The sequence below is a fragment of the Fukomys damarensis genome, unplaced genomic scaffold (assembly GCF_012274545.1).
Source record: "Fukomys damarensis isolate Sample0158 unplaced genomic scaffold, DMR_v1.0_HiC HiC_scaffold_39, whole genome shotgun sequence".
NCBI lineage: Eukaryota > Metazoa > Chordata > Mammalia > Rodentia > Bathyergidae > Fukomys > Fukomys damarensis.
This window is the reverse complement of record NW_022900951.1, coordinates 17284499-17297852: the sequence shown is the minus strand read 5'-3', so window position 1 is coordinate 17297852 and position 13354 is coordinate 17284499. Positions and strand designations below refer to the sequence as shown.

Below are 13354 nucleotides of genomic sequence, written 5' to 3'. Positions count from 1 at the left end.
CATGATTTCTGTGTTTCCTTGTCATTGATTTCTAATTTCATTGCACTGTGAGCTGATGATACACATGGTATTATTTCCTCTATTTTGCATTTCTTTAAGCAAGCACTGTGGCCCGGTATGTAGTCTATTTTGAAGTAAGTTCAATGTGTAGCTATGAAGAATTTTTATTTTGTTTTTGTTGGATTGAACACACTGTAATTTATTAAGTCCATTTTTAAAATGTTCAACTGATATTCGTTTTTGTCTAAATCAATAAATTTGTGAATGTGAGGCTTTTATATACCCCACTATGATCATGTTGATGTTTATCTTATCTTTTGTGTCCAGAGGTATTTTTGTGTAATTAGGTATACCAGTATTCAGCGCACATAGATTTTCAACCGTTATCTGTCCCTGTTGAATTCCTTTTACCAGTATGTAGTGACTCCTGCTTGTTTTCATGCTCCTATGGCATGAACATTATTTTGTATCCTTTGAGTTGTTGTCTATATGTTTCTTTAAAGGTTAAGTATGTTTCTTATATACAGCCTATGATTGGGTGTCTAATTCAATGCTATGGTGGTCATTCATATTTTCTAACATTTTGGTTATTTCTGCTAGCTTTCTATTTGCATGTGAAATTCATGGAACATTTCATTAATAAAGTCCATTATCAATCTAGTTACATCATCTTTCAGCTCTCTGAACACCTTACTGATCTGGTTTTGTTACTTCATCATTTCATAAATTTTAGCAATTAAAAAAATGTCCTCTTTATTGATACCCACTGTATCAGCTTTGGTGCAGTTTGGAGTTTTTTGAGGCATGCTTCATTCTCTCTCCTCCCCGCCCCGAAGGCTTGGGAAAGACTTTTTTGATAATACGGTAATATGGAGATAATTTTGCTTAATGTTTCCTTCCCAGCAATATGGAGTCAGACATGGTACCATTGCACAATGAGGCCAGCCCTTACCAGCGATATAATCTTGCCTTTGGTTGCTTTTTGATATTTATTTACCTCTTAAACCTACCCAATTTAATAGAATAAGACCTAATTGGTGTGTTGTAAGGAGAGAATCTCTACTAATTACAGCAATATAAACAAATGTAACCATATAACACTCGTGTACATTAAAACTTTTTAATAGTTTCATTCTTTTTTCAATGACTCATAAATACTGTAATATAGAATACTGGGATATGCTGAAAAGTAGACTGGGATGTGGTAAGTTTAGAAAAGAGAAAAAAGAAAGGATAGAACAGAAAAAAGACAAGAAAAGAGAAATAATAATTGAAAGAAACAGGGGAGATCAAGTATTGCTGATGCTGTTTATATTTTGAGTAGTGGGCTGGTAGAGAGAAAGTTTAAGAGACTATTTGTGGGAACAGGAAAAGGGATGCAAAGAGAGGGAGGTATAATTGGTGATTGAGGCAAGTGGTGAGAAAGACAAAACCTGATAATATGTAGAGAGCTTGCATTTAGATCCACACATTTTTGATGGGAGTTATTGAGGCTTGCCCATGAACAAAGTTTCCATATGTATGCTGATGACAGGCAGAAAGGAAAAGAGGGAAGATAAAGGAATAAGAGAAAAAAATAAAGAATAGAAGTGGGGGAAATAAACCAAAAACACCCCCAGGCAGTTGCAAAAACTCTAAATTTAAGCATCCTCACAGTTCTATTTATATTGCAATCTGGGTTTAACTAGGAAGCTCTTCCCCCCACATTCACAAGTCCTGTAGGGAGGGTCTGGTTAGATTTTTAGGTCTTGCACTTTCTTCTCTGAGTATCACTGTGACTTCTAGATGCTTCTCTCCTCACCCTCCTTAGTCTAAGGCAAGCTCCTTCTGGTCTCATAGCTATGATCTGTTCAATTTCCTACCTGTGACTATGGAGACTTGGTGATCTGTATGGAATGATGCCCCATCTCCCTAACTGCAAGCTGAGCTCTGGGCATGGCTAACCAGAGGCTTTTGCCTTTTTCATCAGATCAGATCCTCTCAATTAAACTGTAGAGTAGGTTAGAGTATGGCTGGATTTGCACCCAGTTTTCTGCTGACTTGCATGTAAGCTCTTGAACTCAACTTTCTTTCCTGCACACCAACTTGACTCCATTTCTGTGTTCTCCCTCCACAAGCCTCTGACAAATGCAATGCAAGTCCTCTTCTAGCTGAGTGCCACTCAAGTACTCAGCCTGTAGTACTTCCTTCCTAACTTCTGCAATGAGTCATTTTGCAGCTTGCAACTTATGGGGTGTCTCATGGTGGGTTGTTTGTAGTTAACAGGATATCCTGGGCACAACTCTCCTGGTGTTTGGGGGAAGAATGAGTGTCTATTGCTGGACAATCTATTTATGTCGGTAGGATCTTGCTGTTCACAATTTCTGCCTTCTGGATTAACTCCTGTTCTAAATTCTAATTCAGATCCCTAGTCAGGATATTTCTGTTGTTGTCAGTTTTCCCAAGGGCCCACTGGTGCTTTTTCAGACTTTGTTTTCTGGATTTCAGTTTGTCTGGTGTCCTGGTCAGCAAATACCTTGTTTGCTGTTTTCCTTTTCTCAGAGGGGAGGGTAGGAAGGTTAGGAACTTAATCAATGTGGCTTCTACTGAAGTACAGGCTCCCCTCATCAAGGCATTAGATCCTCTTCCAAGATGGTGTGTATGCAGGACCAGCAGGGTAAAGAGTGTCAAGGTTCAAAGGCAGTCCAGTTTATCTTCCTAAACCCCCAATTCTGGATTTGAATCTGGTGGGTTACTTTCTCACTTACTCTCCCTGTACCCTGGCTTTCTTTGCTGCCACTATTCCCATGTACATCTCTTTTCCCCTGAATGTCTTTGGAGACTCCCTCATACAGTGCTGCCCCCAGTTGGCTCCAATCATATTTTAAGTAGGAAAAATTTCTCACTCAGGATTAAATTTCAAGCATAATGGGACAAAAAAATTCCAAACACATACCAAGGAAAAGATTAATTTTCTTTTGTAGTGATTAAGAATCTCCCTAAAGTTTTTGTCTTAAAGGCAAATCATAGGCAACAATCCTACAAGTCATTCTTAGCCTGTAAATATTAATGTTTTTATGATGATTTAAGCTATCTACATATATAATTATCATAAAAGCCTAATATATAAGAGTTCTAATTTTTGTGAGTCCTCCACAGTTGCAAGCTGCAAAATGACTCGCAGAAGTTAGGAAGGAAGTCTAACTAAAATCAGTGTGTTCTTTAACTTTCTGATTGCTGAGAAGCCTCTTAACACAAGTATGTTTTGTTACTTAATCTACACTATACTGACTATTGGTAATAATATGTACAATTTATATAAAATCCATTTATATTAAACAAGTCATGAACACAGTTCAGATAATTCTGAGAATTAAATTTTAATGAGTGCATAATGCAAATAATCATACTGCCCAATAATTATGAAAAGACTAATGTATAGCTTAGAGTTCAGATTTGGATTTACTGTACTATCATCATTTTATGTTACTATACACAAATATAGACAACATAAAACTAAAAGTAAAATTATTATAACTTTTACCTTAAAAGCCCAAATACTTTATAAGGCCTCATTTTTTTATTATGAACTGAATCTTTATGGGTACATTTTAGATATACAATATAGTAACATTTATCATTGATATCTTATACATGACATATCTTGGTTCTTATTTTTTCCTATTCCCCTGGCCTCCCTACCCCCCTTCACCATTCCCTATTTACAAAGACTTTGTTTCCTTTTTTACTTTTCTTATTTTTTCTCTTTCCTTTTCTTTCCCCTACCCCTCCCATTTGCCCAATACCTTTAGACCTTTTCCTCCTATTACAAAATATCAATTATACATTTTGACCCTTATTTACATTTTTAGTTTATCACACTAGAGAAACTATATAGTATTTACACATATGTGTCTTATGAATTTCACTTAAGAGCATGTCCTCAATGTGCATCCACTTAACTATAAATGTCTCTAGTTTCTCATTCTTTATGTGTAAGTAGTATTCCATTTTATTTTTAAAAACACATCTTCTTTATCCAGTCTCCAGTTGATGGGCAATCGGGCTGTTTCCAAGTTTTAGCTATTACAAACTGTGATGGGATAAATATGGGTGAGCATATATCAAGGCCTCATGTTTTCAAAAAGCCAAACTGTTATGCTGATATACATGGAAGTCCTACTGACATTTGTCAAGAAAGAATTGTAGTAAAATTGTATATTATCAGTTTATGATACTAAAATATTTTAAAATTTGATTATTTAACCAGTATAACATAGTGCACGCCCCTTACCAAAAATTTAAAAACTGAAAGTAGGCTTGTTTCATTGTTTTTTAATAAACATCATTATAATGTTTAACCATATACCTAAACTTAATCTAATCTTTTCATTTTATAATATAAAAAACTTTTATTTCATATGTTATAAGACAAGTAAAAATGAAATAAACTAAAAAAATTTAACCGTGTGTTTATAGTACTACTATACTACTATTGTAGTACTGAATAATGAATAAAGCAAGGATAAGAAGACACACACTACATTCTATGGAAGGGTCAGTGTCAACTTCAACATTTAAAACAGTACTAAAACCCCAATGATTACTTCTTCAAACATGACCAATAAAAAAATAAAGAAAATAAAGACACAAAGGAGTATAATAAATTTTGTTATGACAGCTAAATGACTTTGCTTATGAAACAGGAAAGATATTTTGATATTCTCAGATATAAGTTATCAGGCAGATTCTTATTTGGATATAAAATTTTACAAAAGATTAATATATGTTTGATGATACTCATATACTGTGATGCATCATGAGGCATTTATTTCTTAATACTCATATCTGTATAATTTTGAAGAAAATGAATACTATATGAAAACAGGTACCTGAGGAGGGGTTAATTAGGAAATATGTGAAAGATTTTACCTGTCCAACCAGGCAAGCAGACTCTTGGCTGCTCCAATCAGATCCACGACGGACGTCAGAAAGTCATTTGGTAATTTTCGGCTGGTCCTCCCATCATAATGGCCACTCCTTCTCCTTCCTGTTATAAAGTTCTGTAGATTTTTGGCAGATGCATTCAGCTTATGAGACAGAGTTTTTAGATTTTCTGTTTCCAATCCATAGTTCTGAATTATAAAAAAATCATAAATAGATTAAAGTCAATATTTTACTCATTAAATAAATATTTACTGAGTACTCCACTATGCACAGACAATGGAGATATTATTAGAGTTACAAATGAGTAAGACAAGATTCCTGATCTACTGCAGGCCACAGACAAAGTAAGGATTTGGGAAAATGTCAGATAAAGAAACTATAATAAAATGTGTTATGTATCAATATAAATATGGAATGATGTATCCATTATATCTTCAAACTATGGCACCTGATTGTAAGGATTCATGACTTTATTTTTTAAAACCAAAATCTAATTTCATTTATTCATGAAATTATTTATTATAATAAATTTTTGTTTTATTGTCTATTGAATTACTGTATGCAAGGTCATAACAGATAGCACAAAATTTTGTTTACCCAAGGCTAAAAGAAGGATAATCCAACAATAAAATAAGAAAGAAATACACTGCATAAAATATATCCTTTTTTCTGTGTTCTCTACAGAATAACTCATAAGAAATGTCTGTTACAACATGACATCAGGAAAAACTCTGCTTCCTCAGGGTAACTAATACTCTTCCTTTTTTTATAAAATCAATTATGAAACTAAACTATTTTTTGCTACATTTGCTCACATTAAAATTTGAAGCACAACCAAACCAAGCATAGCAACTTATTACTACATGCATCTTTTTTTTTCATCGAGTTTATTGGTACTTTTTAAGTATACAGTACAGTACAGTTACATTTATCATTGGGATCTTGTACCTTTACAAGACAGATCTTGGTTCTCACTTTTTCCCCATACCCTTCACAACCCCCTCCATTTAAAAAATCTTTGTTTCCATTTTTTTCTTTTCTCATATTTTTTCTTTTCTCTTACTTCCTTTCTCCTACCCCTCCTACTTCCCCTACACCTTTAGCCCTTTTCTTCCTATTTCACATTGTCAGTTAGTAATTGCATCTATCCTTTTTCTTCTTTTGTTGTTCTGACTTCAGTATCTGTTAGTATCAATTCATTCTAAATATTTTTGTCTATATTCTATTTTAGAAAGAGGTTATATATTTACCACTTTCAAATAGGAAAGGATTATAGTATCCCATCAGATACTTACAGAAAGTTTTCATAAATCATAATTCAAATTCAAAGCAGCTTATTGTGAATTGTAAAACAGCCATAAGAAAAGGTAGTTAAGATCAAAGGATGTCCTTGATTAATTTAATACTGTATGTATATTATTGTTCTGTATAAAATTAAAAGCATACAACATCATAAAAGCCAAAGAATATTAGAATTTACTTGGGCCTACGAGAGTTAGATTTATCCTCTTTACAGTTGAAGAAAATCATGTATAGGGAGTTTTTTTTATGGTTTGCTTAAAAGATCTCAGTGCTTATAACAGATGGCCTGTAGAAAAAGACTGCACCCCACCTATTGGGGGAGGCCTTTACCACATTCCTTAGCATCAATATTCTACTCTTGTTCTAAGAAAGTTAGTTATAATAACTGGAGCAAATTAAGAACAAAAAATTGTAAAACAGGAAAGAAATAGCAAAATGAATTCAGCTGTATGTCAACAACCACTGGGTATCTACTGCATATGAAATCTATTTGGTTATTTTCCTATGGTAATCTAAGAAATTAATGGGACAAAAGAGAGATGAGAAGATTTTCATGGATAAATATAAAATTATTTATATTACTACTTAAGGATTTAATAGTGATAAAAATAATTCTTTGATGAAAATTTATATTTTTTTGAAATAATATTTTTATGAAGCCATACATTTGCTTTATTTAAAAACAATATATTAAATATCCATTCCTTAATTTGAATTGTGATACACATCTCACAAGTTAAAACATTTCGCTTGTGCAAAGGGAACAACTTTCTATTCAAATTCTATTGCATCTGACCATGGATGGATTTGGGAGATTTTATCTTGTCACTGTATTAAGAAAATGCTCTTATAAGTTTATAAAAGATAGTATCACATAAGTAGATCAGAATAATTTACTATGTAATTAAATCAACTAATTGTGATGCTTCTGACATGCTTAAAAGTATTTTCAGGTTTTCCTTATTTTAAAGCATTGCTCTGAAATACAGAGTACTCACATTATTTTCGTATATTAATTGGTTTAATGAGGAACCATTTGTTTACAAATTATAATAATTTCTTATAGATGCTCAAATTAAAATAGTTTATTAGAGAGACACCTAATCAATTAACTTGGTAACTGATCTTTCATTTCATAGTTATTAGCTTTTATAAAAGATTAATTTAAAATATTTTACAATAGCATCTCAAATTATTACAAAAGGAAAATAATTTTAAAATGATACTCTTATAAATTAAAATCTGAAGTCTAAAATACCTTGAATTCTTAAAATTTTAAGATATTAAAATTATTTCTAATGCAACTCAAGATTTAAGGAATAGAAAATCTTCTGGATAAAACCTAGAAGGGTTCCCTGAGTTCTCCTACCTTGGAAACCACCTAAGGAAATATCCTACATGAAACAGAAGTAAAACATGGAAAAGAAAGAGGAATGCAGTGCAGGAGACAAATAATATATACCAGAAGATGGAGAATTTAATTCTTTAAATTTATACAGGGGTAGGTGTGTAGGTCAAAGTTAGAGTGCTTGTTTAGCACATGCATTGCTATGCATTTTCTATCCTCAGCACCACACAATAATGAAGCCCCAAACACCAACCAACAAAAACAAAACAAGACACCCATTTGTCCTCGTTAACAAATGTAATTAAACTCATAATCCAAAAGCATTTTTTAAAAAATCTGTAAGGGTATCAAAAGAGTTTAGAAGCTCATCTGTATATATCTATTTTCACAGGAGAGTTGGGCTAATCTCTAAGATTAGTCTTTCATCATAACAACTGTCAATTTTAAATACCTCAATTACTGCCAACACATACTTTCTTGCCTTTCATGAAAGTGCATACCTTGTTACACCTCACTAAATTACTAGTAAATCAGTCCCCTGACTCCTATTTAAAGACTCAACAAGTAAATAAAGTGCCCCTTTGCTTTTGGCCAGGAGTACAGTGAGGAGAAACACTTCCTTAACATTTTAGAACAAAGCTTTATTCATTACACATTTGATTTTTACTGGATATGCATAGGAAATGTTGTGTTACTATTGGCATAGAAAGGACTACCTCAAGAAAACAGAATCATGGACCTGAAATGTACTTAAGCTGCTTTCTTTGCCCCAGTGACGACAAACCTTTTAGAGCTTTCAATGATAACAAAGAGCCCACTGCGGCATGCATACGGATTTGCCACCACTATTGTATGTACTTCCTATGTGTTCCTATACTTGGCCACTAAAATGTGTTCCAGTAAAGAGTCATAATTCATTAATTTTTTAGCATAGTCAGTCTAGTCTTAATTGGTACTAGTACTGGTCTTCCTTTATAGTTATACGCATTAAAAATTTATATAGAAAAGAAATTAAGGAAAATATTTAATGTTTTAGAAAATTGATTTGACTAAATCCTCACTAATGGCAAATTCTCACCATTTAAATTATTTTACAATGTCAATGACATTTATTCAGTTCCTACTTTGAATCTGTCATGCAGCAGGTGTTTAGGTTTCTAATACTTTCTTTTATGAGTAATTCCTGAAAGGATTGCCTTAATGAACTTTAGAAAATAAATTATTTTGAAATGAATGAGCTAAGCAATTATATTGCAAAGAAACAAATCACAGCAATTGCAATCATTAAATTTCTCATGCAAAATGCTTATTATATGAATAGTATATAAAGAATGATGTGAAAACTGCTTTTATCCTGTCATAAATGATTCACTTACAGCTCCAGATAAAAGATACACTGTCAAAACAAATTTTAAAGGCTATACATTAAGATATATAAATATATACATATGTGTGTGTGCTCTTCCTCTTTTTATATTCTTTGTTCTCTATTTAAGCATACAAAATGATAACAGAATCATAACTCGAAAGAGTTAATGTGTGTCCAAATTATTAACAGCTTACTTCCTTCTGGATAGCATGGTACAAACAATGTAGTGGATACTTAAATATATGCTGCATGAATGAACAACTGATTAAATAAATCCCTGATTTTTTTCAGCTGCCATAACACTGATTCTCAATCATGACTAACTTCAAGACAAGGCTGATGAAAATATAGCATAGCTTAAAATGAAACAAAAGGAATTTGGTAATTTTTATGTCTTCCTTACACTAGGAAGAGAAACTTAAGAGCTAAAGACTATGTATGCAAGAGAAAAAAATTACACAGTTCTTTGAAGAAAGGCTGGAAGTTTCATTCAGTGAAATATCACTGATTTACTATCATCATCTGCGTACTAAGCACTGGGCAGAAAGCTTAAGAAAAAGCAATGGATTGGACAAAGTTTTCTGCTTTACGGAATCTACTGTGAACTGGAATATCACAGACCCTAAGCAAAGAATGATAATGTAACCCAAGGTACATGTTGCCTTCCTTATTACTTCTGACTCTGTACCAGCCAAATCAATATATTCTAGTTTTCATTTTGCCACTTCATATTCTTTCACAATTCTATCTTTACATATGATGGTTTTTTTTTGCCTAGATAATTTTCTCCAACTTTTTGCCCAGCAACAGCTCCTTATCTTGTAATACTAATGCAAATTTCACCCACTATTTCTGCATCCTTCAGCAGTGTTCTGACTACTTCTCTGGGATTTTCTACATTGTCTACATTGTCATTTAAAGACTTTTGTCTTCCTGTACGTATCTTAGAAGTATAGACTATGTCTTTTTAATCTTCACATTCTTGTTGATAGCATAGTTTGAACATGAATATATAATTGTTGAAAGTTTATATAAATACAATAAATGTAATAAAAAAGTAGAAAGTCTAGTAGAAATCAGAAATAAGACATAGCTTCCCATTCCCAACAGTATAACTCCTAGTATAGTCAACTTATATTGCTGACAGGGCATGTGATCTCCTGATTTTTTTAATGAAATGTAGAAGTAAACCAGAATTCTCTGCTCAGAAAGGTTTTATATCTGCTGCACAAACTAAAAAATACCTTCACTCTGGACTTAGCTCATGTACCAATCTTCTTCAGTGAATATAAACATTATATAATGAAAACATACACTAATAAAAATTTTAAAATCTTCCTGACCATAAAGAAAGGAAGAAAAAGAGGTTAAATATTTGCCCTTTTGGGGAATATGACTGCCACATAAACAGAAAATAAAAGGAATTCGGTGATTTATTTTTTTTTCCTGTACTAAGTTCCAGAAGAACTCAACCACATAATTAAGTATTCAAATGATGCAACATGATAGTGCTTAAAACCAGAACTATAGAAGGATTAAAGTTCAGCAATATGAAGGGATATATCACAACTCCATGTCTTGAACTTAAAAATAGGGCAGACATGTATCTCTGATATCATGCTTTAAATAGGTTTAGTCTTATACATGGACCAAATCCCAAAGCCTACAAGTCTACACTAATTGTATACAACATCAATCATCAAACTCCTTTCCTTTTTCAAACTGGCAATGTGAAAGCACATCACATAAGTGGTTCATTTACAAGGAATCCTGCTTATCGGACATAAACTTCGGATGTCAAGCTCTGAAACACATGTACTAGGTCATGTGCCCATCTCCAGTCCACTTCCATCATACTTCCAGGACCATTCTGACTCAAATTTGAATATTGGTATGCTAGAAACACTGTGGGTTATTACCTCGAGTTCTATCTTTAGGCATGATTTATGAAACCTGATTCAGAAAATAATTAAACTGTATATTCTGGTTTGAATTTACCTCAGAAATAGGGAAATAAAAAGTTCCCCAAACTATAATATGAAAAATATGACAACATTCCTTTGAAAACATGTTGAGCATCAGCCATTATTAGGCATTTATGTTGCACATTACAGATTAATAAGCATAGTTGCTTTTCCTACATAGCTTACCATTTAGTAGAAGAAAAATAATTGTCTCATAAGCAACCATTAATATACGATTACAAAACAAGATGAGGGTTAAGAGAGAACATCAGTGCCTGTGTGTTGGGTGGTGTTTTAGGCGAAGCAAAGGTGAGGAAATAATCAAGGACCATCTCTGAAGAAATGACAGTGAAGGTAAGACTTACATATAAGCTAAGCTTTTCATGAGGGCAGGAACTAGGTCTTACTCACATTTAACAATACAATGCTTTTTATTAACTGATTCTTGAATTATGCTTAATTATCTATACATTTCTTCTTATTTGTCATTATCATCCTCAACAGTTACTATTTATTAAATGTGTGCTGTGTGCCAGGCACTGATCAGATACTATACAAACACAATTTCATTTATATTTCACAACACTTTGAAGTAGTTATCTGCATTTTGGATAAAATAACTATAGCCACAGTAAATTAGTCCATAAGTATCAATAATAGAGAAAAGAGTCAAGAAAAGACATCACATTACACAACTCATTTTTTCTGGATTTACCTCTACCCTCCTTTAGAAATAAGTGGAAGAATTTAAAACCAATCTAGTTAGTGTCAACTTACCTCAACTGGGGGGTGGGTACATACTCAGAATGTCTAAGAATCTTGCAGGAGACTTTTTATGTATGCATTTTTATTTAACATGAAAGTAACCACTTTTTCTGGTTTATTTCTGAAATGTCCCTCCAAATCCACATGTGCTCAAAGGTGAGGATTTGGAATGTGATTGGATTATGAGGGTGCTACAGATGACTCACTGTCAGGAGGTAGGTTTTGGTTAGAGGGGAGTCTTTGGGGACATGACCTGGAAGGGTGTATCTTCCTCCTTGACTTCTCCCTTTCCTCTATGCTTCCTGGCAGCCATGACATGAGCAGCTTTATTCTGCCCAGGCTTTTCCACCATGCTACTTCTGCCTGGAGCCAACCAACCACACAAGGACTGAAACTTTAGAAACTGTGAACCAAAATAAACCTCTTTCCCTTTAAGTTGTGGGTTGGATACTGTGGCTCAGCAAGGAGAAAGTGACTAAGACACTACTATAAAAGATAAGCAAACAATGTAAATTTTTTCCAAAGTAAGATTACTTAGTATTTTTGGTACAAAACCAAAACTTTTACAATGAATTAGATTTTATACCTGACTCTATAGAATTGTGTATCCAAAATGTTGCTATGAAAACTTCACTGGTGATGTCTAACTTATGTTTATCAAGTGGTTAAAAGTAATATCAACCAGTTGATTTATAAGCATCTTTGTCATTTGGCACTAATAACAAATTCAAGGAAGGAGGAAAATATTACATTCAATTAGTTCAGAATTAGGACATTTTCCCCACTGCTTGAATTTAAATTATTAAAAGAAGAGAAGAAAACAGAGGAAAGGAACAAAAGGGAGAAAAAAAAAGAAAGTTTCTTTTCCACCACTTTCATGTCCTCACCAGAGCACATAGAAGGTCAACTGCTTCCAAGATCAGTTCCTGATGCCCGATGCGGCTGACTCCCAGATCTTCTAGTTCCTGATGGGTAATGCGCAACAGCTGGTCCCCACTGATCTTCTCCCTCTCGAAGTTCTTAATATACTGCTGCAAACAGTCATCAAGACCTACAAAGTGAAAGTATTGGAAACTAGAATGAAAAAGCAGTTGAGCCAAATAAACATGGAAGGGTATGCTGCCTCCAGTCATTCTTGACTTCGGACTAGTCCACCTTCTCTCAATGTACATGTGAGCTTGCAGAAAAAAATAACTTCATCATATTTCTGGTAGTAAAGTTCCTAACTCAATTTTCCTCAGAAATTATTGAAAATCTTTATCTCTATTCTCAGCAGTTCTGACGAAACAAGTTATCAGAATGCTAAATCATAAAGTATGCTAACAGATTCCCCAACTTTCAAAGCTATCTGCAACAAACACTCTTTACTATAACCCCTCTTCAGAGAAATTTTCTTACTATACAAGGTTAACTATCTTTCTGTACTCTAGAATTCCATCTTTTAGCATCTTAATGCTGTTTCAATAATTTTAAAAATTTCTGTGCTCCATTTGATTCAACTGTTTTGAATTCATCTACTCCTTTTATATTGAGACCTCTGCTATCTTAAAAAACAAAACATATAAAAATCTGTCTTTGGCTTCCTTGATTCTGTGTTCTTCATCCATCATTCGCTTCAGACTCAATCCCCTTAGTCTTTATTTACTCACCTGTGATGTATTCCTTAAATCTATTATTACT

The 13354-nt window shown here is 33.2% G+C and overlaps 1 protein-coding gene across 3 annotated transcripts in view; it reads right to left on the bottom strand.

Moving 5' to 3' along the window:
• Cnksr2 (connector enhancer of kinase suppressor of Ras 2) overlaps positions 1-13354 on the bottom strand; it is a 263447-nt gene that overhangs the window by 203862 nt on the left and 46231 nt on the right. For all 3 annotated transcript variants that reach the window (XM_010607126.2, XM_010607127.2, XM_010607128.1), the window contains exons 2-3: positions 12562-12725; positions 4912-5114 (exon numbers count right to left, since the gene is read on the bottom strand). In XM_010607126.2, coding sequence (XP_010605428.1) covers positions 4912-5114; positions 12562-12725 — 367 coding nt within the window. The remainder of the gene's footprint in view (positions 1-4911; positions 5115-12561; positions 12726-13354) is intronic.